Consider the following 27,887-nt stretch of genomic DNA (forward strand, 5'->3'; position numbering starts at 1 on the left):
ATGTGGCCTTTTGGGTTTTCTCCCCATTTTGAGTTCCAGCCCCAGCTTTAGTTCACATTGTAATATTCCATCATTTCATTACAAAGCTGCCTCTAAAGCTCAGTAAGGGATATTTCAAACAGAGCAAAAAGGGCGAGTCAGAATGCATGAGTCCTTCTGACACTGATGGGAAACAAATGGTGGAGCCAGTGATGTCAGTGACAGTGGAACAGTGAAGTCAAGGCTTTTTTGGGGGTTTCTTTTTTTTTAGTCCTCCTTAACACTAAATTTCCACAACAAGATTTTCAAAACCTTTCTGCAGTGGCCTCTCCCTTCTCCCAGTAACATTGCTATACCTGCAGCAGAAGTGAGACAGATGAAAAGCCACCCTTAGTTTTACCCAAGATTATATTGGTAGAGTGTTACCCTCCTCTGCCTGCTCACTTTGGGAGAGGTCACTTCGCAGTATGAAGCTATTCCTTTGTTCTTTACAGTTGCAAGATTTCTCCTGAATTCAGTGTGTATTTGGATTGTTCTGAGAATAGAGGAGCAGATCCTGTCTGTCTCTGTATCCTCATCATAAGCAGAGTGAATAACACTAAGATTTATCTGTCTGAAGGGTGTTCATGGAAACTGAGTAGAGCCACTAGGATCTTCCCAAGTCATGAGTTAATACCTCAACTATTCAAGTTTTTCTTTTGCACATGGCTACAAATCCTACAAACTCTCCCAGGTAGCATCAGCCTTCACTTGCCACTGTCAGCAAATGAATCCAGGTTGAAAATGTGACTCAGGGCTCCAGCTGCGTGCAGCCAGCACAGTTTGGTGAGGGCAACAGGGCTACAAGGTCTTGCACCAGCTGAGGATCTGACCTATACCTGATGCACATACACAATGGTTGTCTGATTGCAAAGGGGTTTGTGTCACTTCAACAGCCGAATTTCCCCAATTTCACTTTGCTGTTTGGTTCCTTACATCTAAGAGTGCTCTGAGCTCCTACGGCCTTCCATGCTACCAGCCCACATGCTTATCAAGTAATAGCACATAATCACTAGGGAAATGACACTATGATCATAATAAAGCAAGATTTCATCTCTACGATCTACAGTGTAGTTTCTCTAAACAGTGAGCAAGAAGGATCTTTTACATTTTAAATTTCTGCATTTTGATAGCTGCTTGTTATCAAAACATTTCTGTTTGTAGTTTCATTTTAACAGCTAGGTTACTTCCAGGCATTTAAGTTAATATTAGCATTTGTTGCAAAACACCTCAAAGTTTCTATGTTGGTCTTGTATAAAGGCTCATCTCTAATCACAACTCCCAGTAGAGCAGCTTTCCTTAAGAGCTTAGGAGAATGCAGAAACACCTGTAAAATTTGCTTCAAGTACTTTCTTCAACAAGGGATCTCCTACAGCCACCCCTTCTCAGTCAGGATTGCAGGATGAGGCCCAAAGAGTGAACGCAGTCGCTTTTTGTCTGGTAGCACATGTTCTGCACAACAGGCAGCACATGAGGCAATAATCTTCAGACCTAAATCTTGGAAAATAATACTTGATGTCTTCGTATCAGTGTCCTGCCAATTTCTTCTACTCTCTGGCATCCTAGAGGAAAAGTTACATATCAGTGAGAGCTGTGCTTTTCTATCCCACTCTAAGCCTTTTCTTTTTCCATCCCATAGAAACCTACATTCTGTCGGATGAAATCCAACCCTTAGTGACCAAAGATTTGCCACTACTTTTCTACGGATTTATTGCTGTCCTTGTGAAAACCATTTTCACTTGTTTTTTCTTAATCTACTCAGTTCCCCATCCACAAGACAGGGATAACAAGAAGTCCTTTTCCCATCTCTCCATAGCCTAATCTGTTTCTATTGCAAACATTTCCATCTCCCTTCTGTAGGTTACGACAGCATCTTGCCCAGGGAAAATGAAAGCTATGAGGAAATGCGAGACAGAGGTGATTATTACTGAGAGGAAATGATGATGCCTCACCTGTCAGTGCCATTGCCAGGCGAAACTCTTCCTTCAGCATCTGGAGAACTTCTTTTGCTCCTTCTTCACCCTGGGAGATTAGGAGGCAATATGTACTATTATGTGAATGTACAGCTCATGTGTGTAAATACAGACACATATATGTGTCAACAAAGTTTTATGCAATTCCAACAAAGTTTTACACACAAGCGTAACTCCTGAGTACTTGTCATAGCAAATTTTAGATTAGATGGTCTGGATACACACAGACACACACATCCCTATGTGCACATGTATACACACAAATGCATACACTAAACCTAAACAGTGAGTCTAGGTATCTAAAACCAGAAGTTTCAGCTTTTTCTTACTTACTTGATAAACCAAGCCCCAGATGAGAGGTCTTCCGATGAATACAGCTTTGGCACCGAGAGCTAATGCTTTGAGAACGTCTGTGCCTTTTCTTACACCACCATCTAGGAACACCTCCACCTTCCCCTCCACAGCCTCAATGATTTCAGGCAAGACATCAATCTAAAAGAGTGAAACCAGGAATACAGCTTGTCCGCTTCTGTAACCCTATTTATTTTTCTGAATGAACTCTTATGTACAGGATCCAAGCTTTAAAGAGGCTAAATGAGCAATTGCATGCCTAACTATGCACAAATAGCACAGCTTTTTATTGAAAAAACAGTAGTGACTTAGCATGTTAGCAGATATATACAAAGGTCAAATTTATTTGGAGAGTCACATAAATAGAATGAGAATCAGCAGGGTCACACAAAATGTCCATCTGATCCCATGACATGTATCCAACACAAGGCAGTATCAGATACTTTGGAAGAATATAAGAAATGGCAAGAACAGAGGAGGCTTTTGCTTGATATTACCCCCCCCTCAAACTTCCAGTGTTCACTAGTTTCGGGATGCAATTGGATCACTATCACTTCTTAAATAATCTATACATTTATATTAAGGCCCAGCTAGCATCCAGAAGCCCAGAGGCAGGCATTGTACCTGTAGATGTGGAGTAAGAGAAAGATGTGCCCTGAGAAACTTAGAGTTGTCTGAAAAGTGTTAATGAATATATTTTTTTCCTTTTGAAAATACATCTTGATTACAGGAATAATTGTAGAGGAAACTTCTTCATATAAGAAAAAAATCACCTTTCCTCTGAGTTTTGAGCAAGGTGGGAAATGCTTTCTTTTAATGCATGTATGTGTTACTTTCACCAAGCTCTACTTAACCCCTACACCAGTGACAAAGATAAGGGGGAAAAGGATTTTTTCTGTTCCTAAGTTGCAAGTAAGTAACCAGGGAGTTAAGTAACATGTCCACACCACACAAGAGGCCCCAGCAAAGATATGAGCCTCCTGAATTCAACTCCTTAAGCGTTAGCTGTTCCTATAACACCTAAATAGTTCCTATTCATGAAAATCAGGAAAGACAAAACTGGAAGCCAAGTACTAAGGAGACTGGAAACAGTGTGTGGTAGTAAGACAAAAGGCACACAGATTCATGTCTTTCAAATACGGATGTAATTAATTTCCTTTCTAATGGATAAAAAATGACTAGGAGATGGGGAGAAAAAAAACTTGACAGTGCAGTTTGTTTTTAGATTTGGATTAAAATTTTCTTGAAGTTTGGCAGTTGCTGTGATTTTTTTCCCCTCCCTTTGGTTTTGCTCTCCTGCCAAACATATTTTGGATCTATTTCCACATACAGAGACCACTTTGTACATCCTGACAAACTGTACCAACATTAAAGTGCTATAATAACTAAAGTATGATGCAAACCATAATTAAAACATAGATTTCCTCAATGTGTAACTAGACACTAGAAATATTAACCAGCTTGGGTTCAGCTCACATTCTGAAAACCCATGAAATTAAAGCAAATTATTATGTTTCTGAAACAGAAACATTTAGCATGATCCGATACAGATATTTACATTATGAAAACTGCATTGTGAAATGCAGTTCTTTGTACAATGAAATCCAGTGAACACATCAGCTTTAACAGTGCCTTCTCCTCTGTGCTGTGGTGTCACAAAGAAATAACTCACAACAAGTAGTTTACAAGTTTAATTTCTGTTCTACTGCAGCTGGCAAAAAGTTAATTCGTATTTCTTGAACTTTCTCATTTCTCAAAGTGATGTTTTTAATATCCTCATACATTCTTCCTGTTGAATTACCTCACACACAGACTTGCCCAAGATTTTCAAATACTCTTAGTGAAACTGGGGAATACAATCTCAAAAGGTGACAAGAAGATAAAGAGGACAGAAGTTAAAGAAGACAAATTCATTTCAGAAGTGTTCGGCATCCACACTCTGAAAATTCAGTTCCCCTTAAGGTGTCTAAAACCTAATAGCTGCAAACTCTCCAAGAGCACAAAGTCACATTTGAAAAAAGAAAAATCTCAGTCTCTCTTTTGAAACTGGAGAAGTCCCGACATGAAGGGGTCTTTCTCCTACCAGTCCCCAGGAGTACCTGGAGACAGTCAGGCAAGAGCATCTCAGAGGATAATGCCTCAACTTTGTTAACCATTCAGAAAACCATTTGTGCTGGCCTTTGGCTCCCCAGTGCAGGGCTTGGCTGGTGAAGAACCAGCCAACACAACCAGGAGATCAATGGCTCCATGTGAAGACCTCTGAAAATCAGCGGGTGAAGGAATTTGACTGGGGAAAGCCTCATCTGCCCCCAGGGAGATAAGCAGAGAGCAGAAGAGCTCCAGGGGAGGGGAGGACCTGCCAGTGGGACAGCAGAGCTGAGCAGATAAGACTTGACCTGCAAAACACTCCACAGTGAACAAGGGCTTACCTATCCCCCTCTCCCTTCAGGAAATAATCATGGAAAACAGGAGGGTTTTCATCAAGGACACATTAGGAATACTGAAACAGTCACAACTGGGCTTTGATTCTCCTCCTTCTCGTTCTCTTTTTACTTGCGCAGCTTTCCCACACCAAATGAAGAAGGATGAGTGATGACTGGAATTTTGGGGGGTTTCCTTCAGCCTGAACACATACTTTTTCATTTTTCGTTACTTCTTTCTGTTTTTGCCAGTTGAGAACTTCTCAAATCCCTTTTCACCTTTGGAAAAGGCACAGGGTAGTACGACAAGGAAAAGGAAAAAAGAAAAAAACTGTAATTTAACCACCCTGTACCTTTTCCAAAGGTGAAAATGTTTGAAAGGAGAAAAATGAAGAGTTTCATTCTGCCTTTAGCTGTTCTGGAACTCTGTAATTTTTTCAGGAGTCTCTGAAGAATATTAAAAGGGAAAAACAACTCTAGTACAACCTTCAGTGAACTGCAAATGGCAACAGGGGGTTTTCAAAAGAGGATGAGAAAGAAGAAATAAAAAAGAAGACTAGAAAAAAATTTCTTAAAGACTTTCCAATTTCTAAACATTTAACTGACAATAATACACTGTCTGAAATTGCTCTTCTAGATTTCCATGGAGGGTGCTGCAGCCAAGGACAGGGTTCCCAGGTAGCTTGAAGAAACAGCCACACGTAAACCATCCTGTGTTTTTTCATTTGATCTGACCAAGGGGAGGCTGTGTCTAACTCGGAGTACGATGTAATGTACACAGAGAAGTGGAGAGAAACTACTGCTCACAGGTTAAGGCATATAACACACATATTTACAGGTTTTTCCTCCAGCTACCATGTGTTCAGAGAAAGCAAACAAGAAGCCAAAAGGTAGAGAAAACCAGAGACTACTGGTGCATATTGGCACCAGTACTTACAGTTGCAGGGACCCCATCAAGCTGTCGTGCTCCATGATTTGACACCAGGATACCATTTACCCCAATCTTCACAGCTTCTTTAGCATCATCAGCTAGGAAAACAAACAAACAAACAAGATATGCCCTTCCATAACTGGGAGCTCATTGACACCATGACGAAGGAAATTTTGGCATCACTAAAAAAAACATTGCCAGCTAATTCAAAGCCACCTTAGGGCTTCATCCTTCCAAAGCCCCATCTCAACACAGAAAAAAGTTTTATCTTTAAGCAGCAAGACCAGAAAAGTAATTTGAAGTGTTGGAGCAGAACATTTTACCACTTTGGATAAGCAGCCACTTTGGTTGCTAGCCTTTATTTTCTCTACTATGTCCCACAACTCATCACTAAGAATTTATTTTGCTGAATGATTTTCTCCAAGCCAAAATTATCGACATGATTACAGTAATAATCCATACTTAATGAAACGACCTCACTGTGCTCAGTGCTCTTTTGACAAAATGGAAATCCAGCTTTCCTTTAAGTAGTATACAACTCAGATCAGAGTTAGAGTTTACAGGCACAATGAACAGAGCAGGTTCAATCTTCCTGGCTGCATCTGATTTCAGATATAACTGATGCAATGCCAGCCGACCGACTGACGAGTTTAGTGATCAGTGGCTCTGGCCCCTACCTCATGAACATCAAGGTAGACACACGCTGTCGCACAGCCATACCAACCATCTGACAGCTCCAGGTACTTATTTAAGCAGCTGCTTCTGCAAGTGTCTTGGTTGCTGGGTTCCTAACCATGCATGAGGAAGAGAAGGTTTTTTTTCCCTTTGACTGTTGTTGGCTCTGTTTTGGCAAATCTTCCCTACTTAGCACAGCACAGAAATATGAACGTTCATCCCACCATATTCCCTATCAGCAAAGCAGGTCCTTGCCGTTAAAAAGCAATGCAATTCCATGCAATTTTACAGAAATTTCCCCAGCACAAGCACTTTTCCTTCCCTGGTGCCTCTGCGAGAAGGGACGCCTTGCCTCCCCCATGGGAAGTGGCAGAGCTACACACCCCTGAGGATTCCTTTCGCAACGATGGGCAGCGAGGTCAGCTCCCGAAGCCATTTGATGTCCTCCCAGTTGACGCTTGCATCAATCGCCTCTGCTACGTACACAGCCAGTCCACTATTTTCTCCAAAGTCTCTTCCTGAGGAGAATGCCAGGTCGCTGCTTGAAAAGTTTTTTAACCTAAAATGACAAAAGACATCGAAAAATAGCCTGAGAAAGATTCATTGTAGCCACGAATCAGTCCCTAATGCCAGCATTCAATACACCTATGTTAAACCTTTGCTGTTCTGCAGGGCAGGAGCAAAAAAGCCTATCCCAGCATGTCAGATCATAGTCAGATCATAGTAAGCCAAAACCTTTGGCTGGCAAAGCATTTGATAACTTTGGTGCAAGTTTCTCTGCCCTAAGGCAACAGTCCTAGTACTTTCAAAAGAAATAGGATAAAGTCCAAAATCTAAAGGTTCAGCATCAAATCCACAGTCAGGAGGGAAAACCCAGCAGTGAGAACACTAATTTGGGCTCAAGCATCTGTCCTCCCACAGACCTCCCATGTGACTTTGGCCGTGACACTTGGCCATTCCTTTTGCCTCAGCTTCCCACCATAAAATAGGAACAGCAGCATCTGCCAGGAACACTGCGAGGATAAATGCATCAGTGGCTGTGGGGCATTCAGACCCTAGAGCGGTACAGGCTGGATGTGAGAACGTTGATCTTGCTTGACATAACCCAGGACCCACTGAAGTCAAGAGGTGCACCTCTACTTACCAGCAAAAATCCCCTTAGCTTTCATGCAGCAAATATGGTTTTAGTTTTGAGGGTTTTTTTTTCAAATCCAGGGAATACAGCTACTGGAGGGAGTAGGGGATTGGGTAGCTGGGAGGGGAGAAGAAGGAAGGGAAATTTTGTTAAGTGCCATGAGTCAGATGGATCTGCATGAAGCCTTGCAAAGAATTCAATATTTTCATCTGTCCAACAAGACCAACATCCAGCCAGTTCACCTTGTGTCTTTTTTGTATGTTTCCTTGTAAAATGTTGGGGGGGAGAATTAAGTTCATATGAAAAAATTAGCTGTTATTTGCTCTTTGGCACCAAATCATTCTCACGGGTTTTAGGAACTGAATGGTAAGTGACAGCCCCTGCACCAAAGAGTTCACAGACTTACTAGACAAAGCAGGAGAAGGGGAAAGGAGGGCAAATAGAGAAATTCAGGCTGTGCTTATATTAGAAAGCTGAAGCAGCCCCAAGTGCTCACAAGCATTAAACCACCATCGGTGACACCAGGACTGCCAAGGACACCCATGTCCCACACAAGGCTGATTGCTCTGTTCTTCAGAAGCTGTGTCGTGTTCCACGTTGCGCTATTTGATACTCATATTCCACATTTTGGGAAATGCATGGGGGTTTTTTGCATGGAAACAGGCTAGTTTCACTGCTGATTTCATGCCTGCAATAAGCAGCATTTCACATGGCTTTTCTGTTCAGCTCCAGGCCCAGAAGGAAATGAGAAACGAGCAGGCTCTCAGCAAGATCCAGCTTTTCAGCTGTTGGTTTGTGGAGGGTGGGGTACCCAGAGAAAAACAGAACCATGGATAAGATTATATGTTTTTCTTGGCCTGTGAAATGCAGATCAACACTTGAATGAATGTTGCCTTACATACATTTCTGAGCACAATGGCACCTTGTTGTTGCTTGAAAACTTTGTTGAAATCCCGAAGCCAAGAAAAAGTTATCACATAACTGAGCAGAGCCCCACGCTAGGAGAGTTTCACCGCCGACTCTGCAACAAAACACTGTTGGAGGGTCATTCTGAAATCTGAATTGATTAATTCGAACCTTTAAAGATTACTCCAACTTGATATTATTTCATGCGGTTCACTCAAACAAAACCTTGTTACAGTTCAGTCAGGTGGGGTCAAAGTGTTTCAGAAATGCTCTATCGCTTTTCTCAAATATTTTTGGATTATTTGACTCACATTCAAAAACTCTAACCCTCTAACCCTGGGCCTTAAAATGATATTGCCCCTAAAAAAAAAAAGCTATTTAAAGAATTATTTGGGGGGTTTTTTAGGTAAAATGGTAGTGTGTATCAATCATGTTTTGCCAATCACAGATTTATAGCAGGATTAGCATATGGGGCATATTTTAATGTTAGATTTGTCAGAGATTTTTTGTTTTCTGGTGCTTCCCTCATAAGATTGTACTTTAATACAGAAATCATAGGCAGAGTTAAGGTTGCTCTGTCAACCTTCATCATATCATCTATTAGCTTCAAGTACAAGCGTATGGGGGAGATCCAACACACCAAGCTCTGGAGGTTTTTTTGCCTGCAAGGTGAAGAATCAGATTCATTGCAGAGTCCCATGGCTTACCTTCAATTTGAATATTATGAAAAAGAAGAAAGACCTCAGGATGTGATGTTATATTTCTTGCTAGGTACATGTTACATATGGTATGCACGTAGTACAACATAGCAGTCTTGGGAGACATAGGAAGAGCACTTCAGATCCATTGATAATATTCAAATCTAGCTTTCACCCAGAACTCAAATCAAAGTTGATCTGCTTCAAAATATGTTCAGCTATCCTTTATTTTGTTTTCACTCCATTTTTGTGTTCATTTGCAGGCTCTGAATAACAGCAAACACAGTAGTCTTAATATATGCTGTGGCAGACTGCAGTTACTACCAAGACCTACCTGCAAGATTCTTGCAAGATTTTTAGCTCCCTTTTGCAGAGCCAAGATCCTGGATATCCCGTCCACTAAGTCGTCTTCCAGCCAGTCCTTGGCTGCTAAGACTGTGCCAGCACTTCAAGTGTATGTTTATGTGGGTGGTCGCTACAGTCTACCAATTTAGTTTTGCAAAAGGCCAGTGAAATCAGTGCCCTTGCAACACCACTGGATAACTCTGTTAAAATTAAATGCTGCATAGGCCCTGTAGTAGAATGGAACTAGAATTCGTGCTGAAGTTAATCACGAGGCCACAAATTCTTCTGAGATATAGACAATGTCCCAAAACACATGTGGGGGTGGAAATTGTCCTCATGGAGAATTTAGAAAGGCTGATCTCCGTGTGTTTCTTTATTTGACTAAAAGAAGCATTGAAGTTGCTTGGAAGGGGGCTCCGTGGTCAGCAGCAACATGGCCCTGGACCCAGTGCAGTGTCATAGGATAACACAGCTTAGAAGGGACCATAACATCGGTTGGAAGGGACCTTTGGTGCACTTAGTCCAGGCCCCCATTCAGAGCACAGGCAGCTCTGCACCTGCATCCAAGTTCAAAGTCAGAGCAGGTTGCACAGGGCTATGTCCAGCTGAGTTTGGAAGACATCCAAGAATATATAGACAGATGTACAAAGAAATGCCCCATCTCTCTAACTTTGTCAGCCTCTAACTGCAGCCTCACGTTGCCTGGTACGCAGTGTCTTTCACAGTCTGGAAACAGCCAAGAAAGCTTAGTTTTGACCCAAAGCAGGTCATAGCCCAAGCACAGCAAGAGATACTTGCTCAGTTCCCCAGTGTTATCACCCAGCGCGGCGTGTGGCACCTGCAAGAAATTCCTTGTGCCAGAGACAGATTTCCCCTACACCACTTCATGGTGACCGTGGCACTGCCACATGCCTGTCCACATCCCACCAGTGGGCACCTACCTGAGGTGGGGAGGAAGCTGGAACTTGTTGCGCACATCATCGAAGCGCCTGCCGAGGAACGGTGTGTCCACCGTCACGAAGATCCCTTTGTAGCCTGCTCTCTCCGCACGCTTCACAAGGGATTTGGTAACCTCCCGGTCCTTGTACACGTAAAGCTGCAGCCAGTGAAGGCCAGCTGGAGCTGCTTCAGCCACTTCTTCGATGGAAGAGGTGGCCCAGGAGCTCAGCATCATCCCTGTGCCCATTGCCTGGCAGGCTGGAGGAACACAAGGTTATATTTGAGATTACCCAAAACAGAGGCTTCTTTAGACAGGAGCACTTGGCTCACCAGAGTGTATCGGTGGATGTAATTTCACATTGCCTTTCCTCAGTCTTAATGCATTTTCAGCTTCCAGGGAATGGTACGTTAATAGTTAGCGGTTACTAACAGTGGTGGGCTGCTGTGAGAGCTCTCTGGCTTATTCTCTGGGTTTATAGGCAATTTTTGGTGACTGCTGTCTGCACACTGTTTGGGATGATCCCTGCTCCAATACTGGAAAGAAAAGACATTATAGTCAAACTAAGTCTAACCCATATTGATAATTCTTTATCCTACGGGGAGCCTGTTTGTAAGCCCCTAGCATCTGGCTACCACTTGTCAGAAATTTTGGCAGATACATTTAAGGACATACACACACATGCAGAGTTTTAAATGATCTTAAAAAAAATTGCATTTAAGGCTTCCAGCTTTTTGTACACTGCCACATTGCTGCAGATCGGTGTTTCGGATCTGTCATTCTCACCGTTGCTCTTTGGTCCTCTTCACCACTGCCACACGCTCTCCCTTGAGCATCTTGATCATGGCAATTTGGCCACTTTCTCCCACCTCCAAAATGTTCACTAGCATTAAACCTACGTTCCTTGAAGTGCTCTTCTAGCAAATGCCTGTTGTCATCCCTACTGAGTATTTCAGGACATAACAAACCAGAAGGACACAGTCCAGCAGACAACCTTATTTAAAGGCTCGAGGGGGAAGCTCCACTTTTCTTTGCTTCAACACTTTCACCACCTGTCTCGTGGCCTGAAGGAGAGGGACCCCACATCCATTGTGTGATCTCACACGTAAAGCTTCACACTTCTGCCAGTAAAAAGTAGAAGTTCCGATCTTGCTGAGAATGGGAAAAACACATCCCAGCTGGCAGTCCCCACCCAGGAGACCCCAAAAGTACATACAAAGATGAACCAGTACAACAGACAAGTGGTCTCCAAAGTCTCCACTGAGACCCAAGGGATGGGTGCTCGTGCCCTGTGTGTTTTGATCCCTCCTCTTTTACCTTCAAAAGCTGTGGAGCAAAATCACTCCTGAGGTGTGGGCAGCCCCAGGGTTAAATGTCATCAAACAATCCCAGATGGGGTCAAGCAGCCGGAGGCTCTGTACTGGCCGCCCCTCCAGCAACGATTTCCAACCCGGCCCGCACTACAAACCAGCTAACCTCATGCAATTATATTTTTATGAATCTATCACTTATTCTTTTTGGAGTAATCTGTCACTTAATGTAAAATAAAGGAAAACACACTATAAAACTAAAAAATGTTATATAAAGCCTTATTTTTCTTGGTCTACCGCAGTATGCGTATTTTTAATGTAAATGGACCTCTGTTTCAAAACGTCATCTCCAGCCCATTGAGGAATTAAAAAGTGGTGTTTATGACAACATTTTATTAAATAAGGATTACAAGTCTCTTAGAGTGGAAACTTATGAACAGCTTATTCAAACAAATTGGTTACACCCTTCCACAGCCACCAGGCAGCTTTCAATCAGTGGAAATACAGTAGCAATGAACCAAAACACTCCACATTTTAGCCATTTAATTTGTCCCCTTAAAGTTACTGGAATGAGTTCCCTCTCACAGATTAAGTACCTAGAAACGAGTTTCTTCTGAGGAACCCATGCATACTGAATGCCTAAAGTCCTGTTAAAATCAGCTGTGGTGGGTTATCACAAATCCTGTAATGGGTGATTTGCCAAATCAAGTCCATTAAGTGATGCTAAGAAACAAGGGATGCACATTCCTGTTGCTCTGTCAGATACGAGTTCGTGAATGAGAGGGAGGGTTGCTAACCCAGCAATTGCAAAACCCTCAGATCAGATAAGGGAAAAATGTAAATGTTATGGTTCAATCTCCTTTTAGGTATCCATTTATTTCCATTTTTACTTTTATTCTCAAGTCTACCTCTACAGCCCTACGGACACACGAGTTGCAAAAGCAAAAATTAAAATAGAAACTGCACAATAAAATATAATCAGCAAATGGAAGATTTAAAACACAAAATAATACCATATCCTTTCAACTTATCTGCACACGTGGCAATAGAGAAGATGCTGCTTTCATCTTATTTAAGATTAGATTTAAGCAGTTTGGTTCAATCAGAGTTCAAGTATCCCAAGCTGGGTTATGGCATTTTCACGAAAGCATACTTGCAAAATTCCTCTCGTCTATCCTGTAAAGTTAACAACTCTCTGGTAAAGCACCAGCTCAACACACGTATTTTGGATCTGCATGGGCAAATTCAAACTTTACGCACACAAAATTTTTCAAACTTTTAGAGATTCCACATTCCAGTTTTAGTCGATCTGTGCTTTATCTTGATCATTTTAAAGCTTATTTTGACAATTTTCTAGACTTTCAAAAACATATGATACATAGTCCTGAAGAGTTGCCAGGTTCTGGTTTTTTTCTACCTCAAATCAGGTTTTGCTAAAAATATACTCCCATTTCTTGCACATTTAGCTGCAGTTGAAGAAAACAGAAGCAATTCATTTCCTCCAGCAACTATATTTTAAACTTTAAATTTTGGCATGCTGCAAATATTATTCTTACAAATCAGTACTGGATCCATATTCCCATGGGACGCTCTTGCGGCAATATGTGACATTTGCCAGAGTTTAAACATCAGATTTTTGTAAACCAGCCTTTCCTCATGCCATTTCAGATTGCTTTTAGCCTTCCTTCCCTCCCCAGGTCTTCTTTTAATCCCCAGCATTGCCCAAAGCATACGTTTGCCTTTGTACACACTGCAGGCTCCCACTGAGGTCAATGACAGTGCAGAGAGCATGGCATTAGCCGCACACAGGAGGCTGGGGAAGTTTTTGATATCAGAAGGATAAAGCTTCGAGTTATTCGTACTCTACCTTGTTCCAGGGCCGAATGCAACTAGAATTGGGATAGAGTGGGGTGCCTAGGAAAGGGAAGCTTCACAGCCTTCGCTCCACGGCTGCCTTGAGTGGGTGCAGGTGCCTCAGCCCCACTGCTACCTGCCTGTACTTAGCCCAGGGAAGGCCAGAGCAAGGACATATCTTCACACCAGGGAACATAAACCTCAATAAAATGGGGTTTTCCTCATTCTTGGGGAATTCAACTGAAGTATTTTACATAGCAACAAATCAAGGTTGACCATACGAGGGGACCCACTTGGGAAGTCCGCAGGAGAACAGAGCGGGAACATTTTTTAGCCCTTTTTTCATCCTGAAACCTCAGAGTCTCCTTCCCACATCTGATGGGACATTACTCCATTAACTGGTATGGGAAGAGTAAGGAGTTCGGCCCTATGGGCAAGCCAGAGGCAACAAACTTCAGGGGAGGACACTGGAGAAGAGCCCAGTTTAAGCTCACATATTTTGTCAGGGTTACTTTGTATAGGAATGGGAACTCTTGCTATTTTTCTCTAGCTGTGCAAATTCCCATCCTTCCCTTTTAGGGGCATCTCCAAAGCACAGCAGCCAAACTGCCCACTGTGATCATTCTTCCCCAAATCCACCAGTGAATCCACTGTCCCCATCTTAGGGGCCAGAGGACACTACTTGGGATCAACATGATGTCCTTTTGGCACGGTGGTATTTCTCAAGAGAAGTAGCTATGTTCTTCGAGCTGCATCTCCTAAGAAACAGAGTTGTTTAAAGTACTTAACATTACTCTCTTGACGAAACACACTTGGCTGAAAAATCCCCTGCCCAGCCTTACCTCACTTACCCCTTACAAAACGCTGCGTGCGAGTTGTGCCTACGATCATTTTGTTGACACAATGCATTTTGTCAGCTGTGCAGGAAGGCTGGAGGCAGCAGGGAAAAATACGCGTGGCCAAAATGGATCTGGCTGGTCTAGGAGGGCTGTCGTGTCAGACTGCCTGCATACACTGCATCAGAAAGTCCCCCGGCCATGCCGGTCTCTGGGGGCAGTCAGGGCCAGGTCAGTCCAGGCCATGTTGGCCCATGTGAATATTGTCCTCTGAATGACTCTGGAGTAGTCATACCTCAAAATTAACATCTTTTTTGGAACAACACATAGGTAATGGGTGAAAGATAGGTACAAAGTCCTGCTACTTTCACTGCGGCTGAGCACAAAAAGCAACAGATCGCAAAATCGCTCCTTCACAGTCATGGGCACGTCTGACAAGCACAAGGGACCTGAATTCAGATGCTCAGCAGCATCAAAGCAAACAAAAAGCATGGTAGAAGTCTGTTAAGAGCCAAAGGAACAAAGGTGTTTTTCTCCCTCTCTAGTGGAAATGATAGAGCTGCAAGGAACTCAACTAAAACAGGGTGGGGGAAAAAAAAAAGAAAGCTTTTCAGTCAATATGCCTATTCTCCATTTGGCAAAGCAAATGATGCAGTCACATCGCAGGTGATGGTGAAACCCTTCTTGCGTCAGCAATAACTCAAAGTTTTTTGAGAGCAATTGCAGAGGATAAACATAAAAACATCAGATCTGAGCAACTATCATTCAAAGTTTTCAAAAGATCTGGCCAAGAACACAGTCAGGCTGTTCAGCCTGATTTTCAGCAAGTCAGAGAGAAGTCAGGTATTGCAATACTGCTTCGGGGCTAAAATACAAGAATATAGGGTGATTGGTCAGTAAGAGAGCATTATGTAATTAGCAGCAATATAAACAGACTAGAAATCTCAATAAAATAATGCTACATGTCTGTTTATAATCAATTAAGGTTTAAAAAGAAATGCTATTTTTATTTATATTCACTCTCTACAACTACCTGAAAGGAGGTTGTAGTGAGGTGGCTGTTGGTCTCTTCTCCCAAGGAACTAGCGATAGGATGAGAGGAAATGGGCTCAAGTTGTGCCAGGGGATGTTTAGATTGGATATTAGGAAAAATTTCTTCACAGAAAGAGTAGTCAAGCATTGGAACAGGCTGCCCAGAGAGGTGGTGGAGTCACCATCCCTGGAGGTATTTAAAAAACATGTAGATGTGGTGCTTAGGGACATGGTTTAGTGGGCATGGTGGTGTTGGGTTGATGGTTGGACTGATGATCTTAGAGATCCTTTCCAACCTTAATGATTCCTGGTTTTACTTTCATTAAAAAATAATCCAGCCACGAAGCCAGGAAACATGAAATTAATTCTTACTCTACCCTTAATTGGTTTAGTGGTGGACTTGGTAGTGTTAGGTTAATGGTTGGACTGGATGATCTTAAAGGTCTTTCCCAACCTAAACGATTCTATGATTCTATTTCTTGCTAAGCAGCTGGATGGTGCACAAGATTTTGTTTCAGTGTACTTAAGGTGGACCCTATTTACAGGAGCGTGAATACTACTGCATTTGCAGGGAGCGCTGACCAAAGACGACACGGGGATCACATTGGCTGGCAAGCACAGCATGAAGTCGGGATGGCAAATGAATGTATTTGCATGGAGGAACAGTGAATGTTCCAATGGACAGGCAAGGAAAAAAAAATTATGTAAAATCAGAAGAGTTCTGTTGAAAAGTATTTAGAGAACAGCCCTTTGCTCTTTAACAGTGGCTAAGATTATTCATCAAATTTGGCAAATATTTTTAGTTCAAGAGGTTGAAATTGGAGTGGGAAGGAGGAGAAAAATTCACCTAAGTCAAAATGTCATGTGTTGATATTTTCAAAATGGAAATGTTTTCTTCTGAGCTAACACTTTTGTTTCAGAACAGAACTATAGCTAAAAGCACATGCTAGTAGGAAAATGAAATAAAACATTATGTTTTGGATCAAATTGAACATTTCAGTTAATCCAAAATTATTTTCCTCCCAATTTTTCAGTTTCTACTGAACAGAAAATCCATTATTTGGAAAATTGTCACGTACACTGATGAACTACAACTAAAATGCTAGGGAATATACTTGAAGAAAGACCTGGAAAAACTGGGACCACTGCCAAGGTCCATGAAATTGTTTCAAGGACAAGAGAGTTTTCTCTATAAGGAAGGACTCCAGGTCCATTTAGATGTGTCAAAGAAAACTGAGGGGCAACATTATTAGTGCCCATATGGACAGTATTTTTTTCTTTTTTTTTTTCAAATCTAGCTTACAGAAATATAAGTAAATCCAACATCTGGATTTGAATGTACAAGTTTTGACCATGATTACAGCTTATTCTGCTCAGAGCAGAGTTAGTTAACCTTTGGAATAACTTACGTTGCATTGGATGGCCCATCACCAGCAACTTTTAAAATTACAGTTGAACATTTTTCCCAAAAAAGATCCTTTACTAATGAACAGAATTGTCAGCAAAGGTGTGTTTAAGGCAAGCTGCCAGACTTTACCCTATTTTGGGTAAGATGCACGCTCCTTTCCACCAGCTTGGTTGCTGCAGGAGAGCATCTCTCGAGGAGCAGCAGCAGCAGCAAGGGGCAGCAGCTCCCAAAACCCTGACAAGCCCCAAAGCAAGGGGTCGTGAGGGCAAGGAGTTTTACCTAATGAGAGACACCATGATGCGCCCTTGTCCCTAGAGAGGACATTTACGCTGCAACCTGCAGGCAAACCTGCTGGAAGAGCGGAGCAGCTCAAAGCAAAATACTGTCACTTAAGGGAATTCCTTGGCAGGATCAGGCATCGTTCTCAAAACACAAAAAGGTAGGGGAAAGAGTTGTTATTGCTACCTGCACCACCCTGCTCTGCAGGTAAGGATGGTGTGAACCCAAGATTATCTCTCAGGGTTTAACCCCAACCAGGCAGACATGTTGCTTGTGGCACACACACACGCAAGCACCCTGTGGGTGTTCCTTTGGGCAGATGCTGTGCCCACCGCCACGAGCCGGAGCACACATCACCTGCTTCCCTGGCTGGGAAGGGGTGAGATTCAGACCATGCCGTGCTTTCAAGGATCGTCACAACAGCAGAGGCACCACCACATACGTCGCTTCCTACACACCTGAGCCAAAAGTCAAGCTTACGACGTCTGCCAGGCTTTGCAAAAGCCACAAGCCTATGGCTTAGACTTTCTTGGCTTGCACAAATTGGTGCAGCTGAAGCAAAAGCTGATCAAAGCAACCAATAACCTGCTCACTTATATTTCAGCGGTATCGCAGAGTTTAAGAGAAGTTGGATGTAGCAAATCCCCTGATCCCAAATGTCCCAAGTTGAAGGGAACCTTTAAGCCAAACGTGTACTTTACAGCTAATCTCTGTCATCTTATAAGGTCAAACGAAAAGCTTGGCACTGAACGCCCCACTCCACCTTTAACAGAGCACAAAACCAAAGCCCTATTTTTTTCTACAAGATACACAACACAGAGGGTGTGATTTTAATTACGCTCTCCTTTGAAAGCAATGAAAAATTTACCAACTCCCATGCATATGTTTATCTGACCACACATTCAAACCGCTGCCAGTACCCCAAGCTCTCCTAGCTTGAGAACCCAAGAATGTTAAATGCACTGTTCGTATGTTAAAGTTTGAAAATTAAAGTGCACAAAAGTCAACTTAATTTTTGGAATTTCCTATCTACCACAACCATAAGTCAGCCCTGGGAGTCAGCCTTATTCTACCACTCGACTTTACATGCCATTATAGATTTATGCCTTAAAACGTGGCCGGGCTGTAGCATTGGTGGGAATTTTTGCTAAGGAACGTCCTGAATTTTGTGTGTTTTGAATCTTGCTCTTAACATTGCATTAATATGTTTGCATTTAACATTACAGCATAACGCTTCAGAGTTTCCTCCCAGCACAACCTGGGCCAGAAATAATCCACAAGAGTTGCCAAAGGACAGGACAGCACCAGGGCGTCCCACCGTCCGCCGCTTCGCAAACCAATTCGAGGTATTCGAGCTCCATCGTGTGGAACCTGCCTGCACATACAATAGGCATAAAGTCTTTGGCTTCCTAATAAATCTCCTGGGAAGTGTGGGGGGAAATGTATCCCCAAACATACTATAAAATTGGAGAAACCTGTGTTTATAGAGATTGCTGCTAGAGTTGTGCTGCTGCCCGTCATGGTGCACATCGCAGCGATGCGGCTTTTTAATAAGAATTAAGACCAGCTCCCACTGGAGGGCAGATAATTAGACTCACTTCACACTAGCATTTGCTGCATTGGTCATGGAAATGCTGTTGGATGAATAGCTCAGCCATGCACAGGAATTTTTTTTATTATTATTATTTTTTAAAATATTGCCTATTTAGGTCTCGTATCCTTTTTCATTCAGTGCTAGAGCACTGAAATACACAGCCTGATGCCATTTGTATGCAACAGGCCCCCCGGGTGACCTCTTTCTCAGATTTTGTGTCATCCTACAGCTCGGGTTAAAGGATTAAGAAACCATTTCTCATCTGAATTCTGGTTAACGGCCCGTTTCTCGCAGCCTTTTAGGCTGCAGCCTGCAAGCTGGCAACATCTTTGTGCGGCATCTAGCCCAGAGGGGCCCTTATCTCCCTGGCTCCCTGGGATGCGCTCAAAGAGCTCTCTTCAAAGCAAGTATTTTCCCCAGTCAAGCAAAGGCTTCTGAATTTCCAGAAGCAGCTCTGTAACAGGAAGAATGTTGCCATGACAATATATATATTTATAGAATGTATAGAAAGATAAATAGATAGATGTAGTTTTCAATTTTGTATTTGTTACAAATGATTCCCCCCCTCTTACATACTGCATTTCTCCTCATCCCTGTTCCATAGCGAGGGAGAACCCACACACAAAACAGGCAAACAGTAAAAAAACAAAACTAAAAATAAACCCGATTACTCCAAGCAGCAACTCAAACCCGTCCTGGCCACAGCATCAGGAGCAAGCAACCAAGCCGGGCTTCGTAACGAGCAGGCAGGGAATCACTCTGTTCCTCTCTATCTCACTGCGGGGGGGACTTTGCAGAGTTTACCTTTAGCAGTAGCCGTCTCTCCGTCAGCGTGAGCCATGCGCTGCATAGCAGTCGCTCCGACACAGACCGGCATGCTGATTTTCTGCCCCAACAATGAGGTTGACAGGTCTGTTACTGACACATCCCTGAGCACCCGGGGGTACAGCTTCCATCTAACACAGAGAGAGAGAATAAAAAGCCTGCATTATCAGGGTTATTTACAGTTCCTAATGGGCAAGAGCAGATTTTCCTGCTGTCAGGAGAAACATGGGGGAAGCCATGTTGGGGCTGGCGCAGAACCTCATTGCGTGACCCAGAGCTGCAGCAGGACCCACAAAATGCACAAAGCCAGGAGGGAGCAGGCAAGGAGGGACCAAAGTCCAAAAGAGGCAAAGACCCTTTGAACATAGTTGGCTGGTATCATTTGAAAGAAAAGGTGGGAGCTGCAAAATAATAAGGTTCACAGCCTCCTTGAAAGCCTTGGGGCAGAGCTGGATGGCAGAGGGTGTGCAGGAACAGGAGGAGCCATCAGCCTTCCTCAGTTATTCCTTCTATGGACTAGGGAGCCAAAAAACATGGGATTTTTGGATAAAACTAGCCTGGCCAGCATGCTTAGCCCTCCCAGTCCCTGTGCTACCAGTCTCTGCAGTGAGACTGCACAGAAAGAAGCTGCCACATGGGAAGCAGATGGGCAGGATGGCTGCCCTGGCTCTCCTCAGCTCAGGGCAGGGGTGTGGAAATCCACTGCACCGCATCTCCACTGGCACAGAGACGGAGGCGCTTTGCTGGGAGAGGGCCCATCCCCGGCAGTCACTGCACGCTGTGCAACACATAGTCCCTGCGACTAGAGCTGCAGCCCCAGGGACAGCCCATTGTACCGCAGGGACTCCAGACTTCCAGGAAAAGACCAAACGTGGCCACTATAATTTGGTGCAGGAAAAGACCGAGTAGCACAAACGCTTTCCCAACAGGGCAAATTACAACCTAGTCCTTGAATGACGTGGTCCAGCATCTGCTCAACCATTCCTGACCTTGCTTTGCCTTCAACGCGTCCGCCAGAAACATCAACCCAGAGCTGGGCTTTATTCTCCACTGGGGTCTTCAGCCCAGGTACAAATGGAAGGCGACTCAAAAACGGAGCAAAACTAAACCACACTTAATCTGAAATTACAATTTCAGGCTGCACACCACATGCTTGTGCACACAGAAATTTATCTTCCCCGCTGCCCCAGAAGCGCAAGAGGATTGCGATCCCTCTTATGGGGTCAGCTAGACGACACCGCAATATCCAAACCTTTCATAATAGGGTTGCATTCCTGGGGGTAGCTGTGAAATTGGACTTTTTCTCACCACCCAGGGGCTGCTGCAGCGCAGCCACTGTTCCTACAAACCACAAGAGGGTGTGCGATAGTAGGGGCTGCCTCTCTACATGGAGGCATGATGAGCCGGGCCAAACCCTCTCTGCAAGCGGTAGTAGGGTACGCATCAACCTCTCGCTAAGGCATCCCTCCCTCTGAAAGGCCTTTGAACTTTTAGATGATGGCTATTGGATTTTAATTACAGAAAATAATTGAAAGCTTAAGCTCTAGTACTGCTCAACCTGACTACCTCCTCAGCACTAGAAAGCCCGAGGCTGCTGTTGTGACTAGCAAGGAGATAGCCACCAGAGGCACTGTTACCCTCGGACTATGCTCCGACAGCGAGTAGCGGTCAGCTTGGGCTTGCATATTAAGCTGACAAGTTAGAAAGAAAAGATAAGACACAATCTCGTCATTTTATAGAAAGATCAAGAGACTTTTCCATTAGACGCTTGGGACAGAGCCAGGACAAGACCCAAATTCCTGTGGGCCTAGAGCACCGGGTCGTGCCAGCTCTCCAGGAAGCGCTCCCCAGGGAGGGGAAAGCTAGTTATGATGCTTGGAAGGAGACATGTAGTTGTGGGAGTCAGCTGTATTATTCGATGCCAAGACACACACTGCAAGTACGTCTCCTCAGACTTGTTTTCAGGCTATTGTATCGGTTTGTTATTTTTCAGGGGAGGATGGGCTGAGGGTGGGACAAAGAAAACACGACTTTTTTTCTGCACCTTTCTTCCTAATCCTCATTCCAAAGGCTCTGTCCTAGCTCTGAGACATTTTCCCAACAAATATGAAGAAAACAAAAATCCTTTAATAACCTTGCTCATTTTTATGGTCAAACTCAAAAGCATAAGGATGTGAAGTATCTCCCTCTTCCCTCCTAGTTTCTCTGCTGTGCCGGACCTGTCCGTTTTTTACCTGGTGCGAACCACTGCCATCTCAAAACACGTGCACGAGGCTCAGACCTGGGGTACCAACATTGCTGTAGTGCTTTTAGCTTGGGAAAAGAAACAGAAAGAGCAAAAAAATCCTCCCAACAGTGTATGCAAGAAAAATGATGCTGTTTCAAGCAGCGATGAACAGCCTCCTTCTCACTCACCTTTATGTACAATCAAATTACTCCATCCCTGAGCTTTCTGGGGTCCTCAGGCTCCTTAGCCCCAGACTTTAAATGTAAATATCTCCTCTGATGCCTTCTGTGGCTTCTCTTCCCCTCGCACCTTATCAGGTCACGTCCTCTAGACCGACGTCAAATCAATACTCAGAACTCAGAATTTACTGGGTCCCATGAAAAACACCAAAGGGGATCGCTACCTTAGTACTATACTCTTTAAATAAAACCTGATCTTGCTTTGAAAACGTGGGTGTTTTCAGCTGTTTGCCAGACACTTGAAGTGAGGCATTTTCTGGACAACCCACAGGGAAAAGCCCTTAACAACAGCGAGCAAACCCCAAGAGCCGTATTTCCCACTAACCGGAGCGTGCGTTCATTAGGCTGCCACACGCCACCTGCTTCCTCCAAGTCTTTGAGTGTAAAGATTTCCTGGATGTTTTGTAAAAACCTTGGGGTTTTTTTTTTTTTTTTTAAATTAATCTTCTCCTCATCACCCACATTTTTTTCCAGCCATGTCCCCACTCGCATGCCGCAATCAGCGACTGCAAGCGAGCGCGTCTGTCTTCCCAGCTGGAAGCGGGGAGATGCCGCAGCGGGGAAGGCAGCGAGCACTCCCGATTTAGGCAGCTTCAGCTAAACACTGTCTTGAAAGAAGGATGAAAGGAAAGGAGGGGGGATTAGCGCGGGTTTTTTTCCCTTTTCCCTCTACATTCAAAAACTTCAGAATGTAAATTATCTCGCAGTTGGGTAAGAGAGAAGCACTCCTTTCCCCACTCGTTTTCAGCCATGAAAAATGCTGAAATTTTCGAACTGCAACACATTTTGAAGCAGCTCTTCTTGGTGCCCTTCCAAGTCCGTGCTAAATAATCCCTTCGTGCTGCATCGCAAGCGGCGCATTTGGGCAAGGACACGCCGTTCAGGCAGCCTCCATCCCAACCCCAACCCACTTTGCTACCTTAAGCTCCCCTACAGCTCCCCTTCCCGTCATAAGGGGCGGCTCCTAGTGCTGTGCAAGGCTGAGCAACAGCTGCTCTTGCTTGAGGAAAATCGATTTGCTCTCCCAGGGTGTCTTGCCATCCACACGCGACTCTTTTTGCAGCACTCTGCGAATCCGAGGTGAAAGATGTCGCAGAAAACGTAACCAACTTCTTATTGCAAGCATTCCTTTCCTTTTCTCCCCCCTACAACTTCACACACTTGTTTGACCCCAATCACATTCTCAGCCTCGCTTTTTTAACCAATATTTGAATTATTTATGTGCCCAGGCATTTTAACGCCCTTAATACCTAGCTACAAGACAACGATACATCTGCAGAAAAATATGCGTCGATGCTGTCACTGAAAAACAAGCGACTGCTGTTCCTCATACATGACAACAAAACTCATCTTCTCCAAAGGCCACCAGGGAGTTGGTGGCAGGAGGTGTCACAACAGATTAGCAGAAACGTGTTCCTACACACACAGACATCCCCCTTCATTAAAATGCCGAGAGGAGAGATTTCAGATTGATTTCTTGAATGTCATCAAGCTAAAGGCACCCCGACCTTGTCATAAAATCTATTCTCCATTCAGGCCCCTTGGTTCCTTGACAACTTGAGAGTGAATTTAATCGCCAGACAGCACGGTGCAAGAAGGACACATGGCGTTTTGGGACACAGAGCAAATGGAAGGTGAATGCAGTCAGATGCCATAGGGAGCAATGTATGCTCCGACATCCCAAATCGTCTTCTCTGGCCTTAATGCCTCCCTTACACCAGTACCATCTCCACATCATTTGAAAACCATAAATTAAAAAAAAAAAATCACCTGGCCTTAGCAGGAACACAGTGATGTTGAATGCAAGCTCCGGTTCTTCCCTCAATCCCAGAAAAACTGGAAGCTAGAGAAGAGTTACCGTAGCTGGTGTTAACCTCATCTTAAACACTGCCCTTTTGGAGACATTTTATGCTGTGCTATCTGATTACAGGTCCGAAGTACTTCAAGCTCCGCTGCTGTCAAAAGGCCAGGACACTCATTTTATAATCTAATGAATACGGATTGCGCTGCTCCAAAAATTGCATGGGCCATTCCAAAGGTATTCCAGCATCTATCAAAACTACCATTCATTTGCTAGATCCATCCTTAATAATAATAAATTATAATTTATTTCTCCACAAATGCAACCATTCAGTTGCCAAAACCATAAAGAGCTCACAGACGAACCAAACACTGATTTTTCTCCCAATACAATTTGTCCTGGCAGTCTCACTCACCCGAATAAACTCACACCACAAAGGTATGGGCTAACAATTCATGCTTCTGGGTCAGTTTCGTGTTTTCTTTTCTTCCATTTAAACATAAACATTTACACATATCTCTATAAATATTTAAATAAACATTTTTAATCAGGCTGAACACTGAGTGGAAATCAACAGGAGTTCTCTGGCCATGGGAAATGAAGCTGAACGTACTCATTTCTTTCACAAAGTCATCCAGCTTTGTGGCTCGGGGGTGTAAAGTCCATCTTACTTTATATTTAGCCACAAGCTGTGCTCAGGAATGGGAAGAAAAACCAGTAGCATGCTCAGAGGCACACAAGGACTGTGGGAGAGTCAGCGTGAGAAGCAGTCCTGCATCCTTAATGATTAGGCGATGCTTCTCCCAACAGCATCAAAGAAAAAAAGATTTTTAAAAGTTGCTTGCATCAAACAGGTCTTATAAACCAAAATACTGTGAAGTCTTTATACTGGGTTTCTACCTTTTCTAGATGTGTTGCCAGGAAGCCATTGCAAACACGGTCTAATAAACCGTTAACCGTAGCATCCCATGTGCTCAGAAAATAGGAACCCACCACCGTGTCTGGTCCCTCAGCAGCGACAAGCAGGAACCGCTCAAGCTATTGGGGTGGAGCCCATGGAGCCCTGCGCTCAACGTGCTTCCGAAAAGGTCCGATGGCCCATTAAAGGGGGTGGCCTTTGCAGAGAGGAAGGTCCGCCTGCCTGCGGGCAGCAAGTGCAAGCTGCCTACTGGAAATATTTCCGTTTGCAAATAGACAGGTACATGAAGACACTAGAAACGTTGAGAATGATTTAACTATGTTCTTCAGTGCTACATAAGGGCTATTTTGAACTCTGATCACCTTTACTATCATCTCCCTCTTGTTCTGGATAGATAAAAGAGCACGTTTGTCCATGAAGCTGTAAATTGCTATTATCCATGCTCCAGACCACACAGGTAAAGGTGGTCAGCCCCAGCAGATGCGTTCAGCTGTGATGCCCATCCTCACGGGCAGGGCTGTGCTAGCGCTGCAGGGACCAGAAAGGAGGGGACTGCGGGCCGCGCCGGGGGAGCTGGGTTTCGGGCTCCGATCCCAGCTCTCCCGCTGATCTGCTGGCTGACCGTCAGCACATCGCTGCACTTTCCTGTGCTTTGGTGGACACCCAGAAAGAGGCGTATGTGTAAAGCGATGGGAAGGCAACAAAGCTTTGACTTCAACATTTCTGCCCGGTGACCTCTCTCTTTGGCTGTCAACAAGTTCTGTTGTTTGATGATTTAATAGAGTAAACCCCGTTGTCAAGTCTTTTAAGACTTCATTAACTGCCTTTTCGGAAGACGTTTAAATGGCCTAAGGCTACTGCAGAAATTGGATTAGATTATATTTGTCTTAAACAAAACAAAAAGGAGGGAGAGCAAAGACAGAAACACAGCCTCCATCCCCTTCATGCCTTCGCTGCTGAGGGGCAGGAACCCAGCATTGAGGGCCTTTTAGTCACACCAGCACCTAGCAAAATTTAATTTACTTTATTTTAATGTCTCAGGCTGTTCAAGGCACTGCTAACTAATATCTCCTTCAGTTCCAGGCTGCCTGCAAGCTCTGCAGTATCGAACAACTAAAACTGGAGGCTCTTACTGAAAATATGACAGAAGATGCCAGGAAAGAGGAGCCTGAACCCCGCAGGTGAGCACCCCGATGCGAGGAGGTAGTCTTCTCAGAGGAATCTGCCTCCGCAGTAGGAAACAACTTCAGAGCAGAACTTCATAGCTGCTCTTCTCTCACCACTAACATCCAGCTCTGCCAATACCAAAACAACAAGTGGACATACCCAGTTTTTTGTTAGCCTGTCTCTGGGCAGTTTAGATCCAACTTTTGTTTAATCTTGATTAGCTCTAGTAATTAGTAGTAAAAAGTTGTCTACTTTTACAGTTTATTGCCTTGGAGCACTTCCTTTGAGCGCCCTTTCCTTACCATCTCATTTTGGTTTTATGAGGGCAAATAATATCATGGCATCTGGAAGCATTAAAAAAAAAAACCAAAAAACAGTAGGTAAGCACTGCTACATCCCCTCCTGCTCCTATTTATTCCTTGGAGTTGGAACAGTCCATTGGCTTGTGTTTGAACAGCACCAAGCACAAGGGGATCGCCAATCTGTGATGGGATTCCACATAGAACTAAGAGGTCTGGAATAAGTGGTCACAGTGGAGATCAGTTTTCTTCTCCTGCCATTATAAAGCTTTTCTATATGTGTCTCCAAAATTAGGGTTCTGAGCTAATTTCTGAGATCTGGCCATTGAGATCCGGCCATTGAGATCCTGTTAAATTAATTACTGCAGAGTTTCCTAGAACCTTCCTAAAGCTGCATGGGATTTCCAGCCAAATTGCTCATAGCCTGTGGAAAGGCAACTGGAGCAGTAACTGGGATTGCTGCTCAACAACAGAAAAGCAAAGTGAAGAGGGAGAAAGACTAAAGACAAATTGCAAAAATCTTGTTTTGGTTTGTTAGACTCAGAGGGGATTTAAGACCAAGCCTTTAGAGAGTAGCAAAGACAAGCACGGAGTGGGTTAGATGCCTGCACCAGCACAGCACCCAAAGGAAAGGGAAGCCAACAGCTGTCTGAGCAGCGTGCCCGGGCTCAGCTGGCTGCGGCGATCCGCCTCCAGCTGCCTTCTTTTCCTCTGCAGTGCTTGGGCTGATGCTCTGGGGGCAGAGCAGCAGAGGAGATTGAGGGGATGGGGAACCAACTGACTTGACACAAGTTTTGACGCTCTTCCACTGAATCTGATGGCAAACGCTGGCTGACTTTGTGTTGACCTTGTACTTCTGAGGCAAAGGGTGACCGAGTTCAGGTTTTGACAACAGTACAGGTGGCCAGTCTAAGTCAAAACTGGTTTAGAATAGTTCCCATCATTTACAATATTTCCTGGTGAAGCGCTGACCTTCCGCTGGAGACCCTCCAAGAGTGGCTTGGCCACCCAGTACCGAGCCTTGGCTTTCACGGCTCGCTCCAGAGCGAGGATATGCAACTCCTTTTTGCCAGGCTGTGCAGCTCTGAGCTAGTAACGCTGCACAAGCACTTACCAGGGAAAGCTGCATAATTAATCTGGTCTAAGAAGAACAAGCAAAAGGCAAAACCAACTCAGGACCTAAAAGGTACAACCCCACCACAACAATTCCTTGCTGCCATTATAGCCCAAAATGCAGAAATTGCAGTTCCATCAGCTGATTAAATATCAGAGCCGAAGGACTCTTTAGAGAATTTATGTTAACAAAAGAAATAAAATGCAGGTAAAGCTAAAAATACGCTAATGGGTTTTAGGGACTGCTTTTTGACAGAAAACGTTAGGTGGAAGAGCGAAAGAGGAGAGACAGTTGTTCTGAAAGGGAATTATTTGAGAGTCTTTTTGATAAAACCCAAAAAAGTTTCAGAAAAATTGAGTTTTGTTCCCACAGAAAAATCTAATATTGCACCACCTCAACGAATAGTGCAGAATTTACAACTCCCCCCTCCCACTCCAGCCTTAAATCATCCTCCTACCTTGAAAATGCTGCTACATTATCTGCTAGCGTTTCCTGGTCATCTGCTCCGGATCGGTAATAATCGTACACTGATTTGGGGAGGAATTTTTTAGCATACTCTTCAAAGTCAGCAATGCAAGCTGGTTTTCCAGACAT

General features: G+C 43.9%; 1 protein-coding gene across 1 annotated transcript; it reads right to left on the reverse strand.

The window, feature by feature from the left end:
• Positions 1–1,509: 1,509 nt before the first annotated feature.
• On the reverse strand, positions 1,510–27,887 carry HAO1 (hydroxyacid oxidase 1). The gene is made up of 8 exons (XM_009487133.2): positions 27,751–27,887; positions 19,507–19,658; positions 10,394–10,649; positions 6,752–6,927; positions 5,700–5,791; positions 2,325–2,483; positions 1,971–2,040; positions 1,510–1,580 (listed from the first exon to the last, which is right to left on the reverse strand). Exons 1-8 carry the CDS (start codon positions 27,885–27,887, stop codon positions 1,510–1,512), a joined length of 1,113 nt encoding a protein of 370 aa, XP_009485408.1.

The sequence above is a fragment of the Pelecanus crispus genome, chromosome 3, assembly GCF_030463565.1.
Source record: "Pelecanus crispus isolate bPelCri1 chromosome 3, bPelCri1.pri, whole genome shotgun sequence".
NCBI classification, from domain to species: Eukaryota; Metazoa; Chordata; class Aves; order Pelecaniformes; family Pelecanidae; genus Pelecanus; species Pelecanus crispus.

Excerpts from the sequence above, each read along its gene's own strand:
- HAO1 (XM_009487133.2), bottom strand. The coding sequence starts at position 27,887 with ATGTCTGGAAAACCAGCTTGCATTGCTGACTTTGAAGAGTATGCTAAA. Across the intron at positions 2,041-2,324 it reads TCTGGGGCTTGGTTTATCAA|GGTGAAGAAGGAGCAAAAGA; the intron begins GTAAGTAAGAAA and ends CTAATCTCCCAG. Across the intron at positions 1,581-1,970 it reads CCTGGCAATGGCACTGACAG|GATGCCAGAGAGTAGAAGAA; the intron begins GTGAGGCATCAT and ends CTTTTCCTCTAG.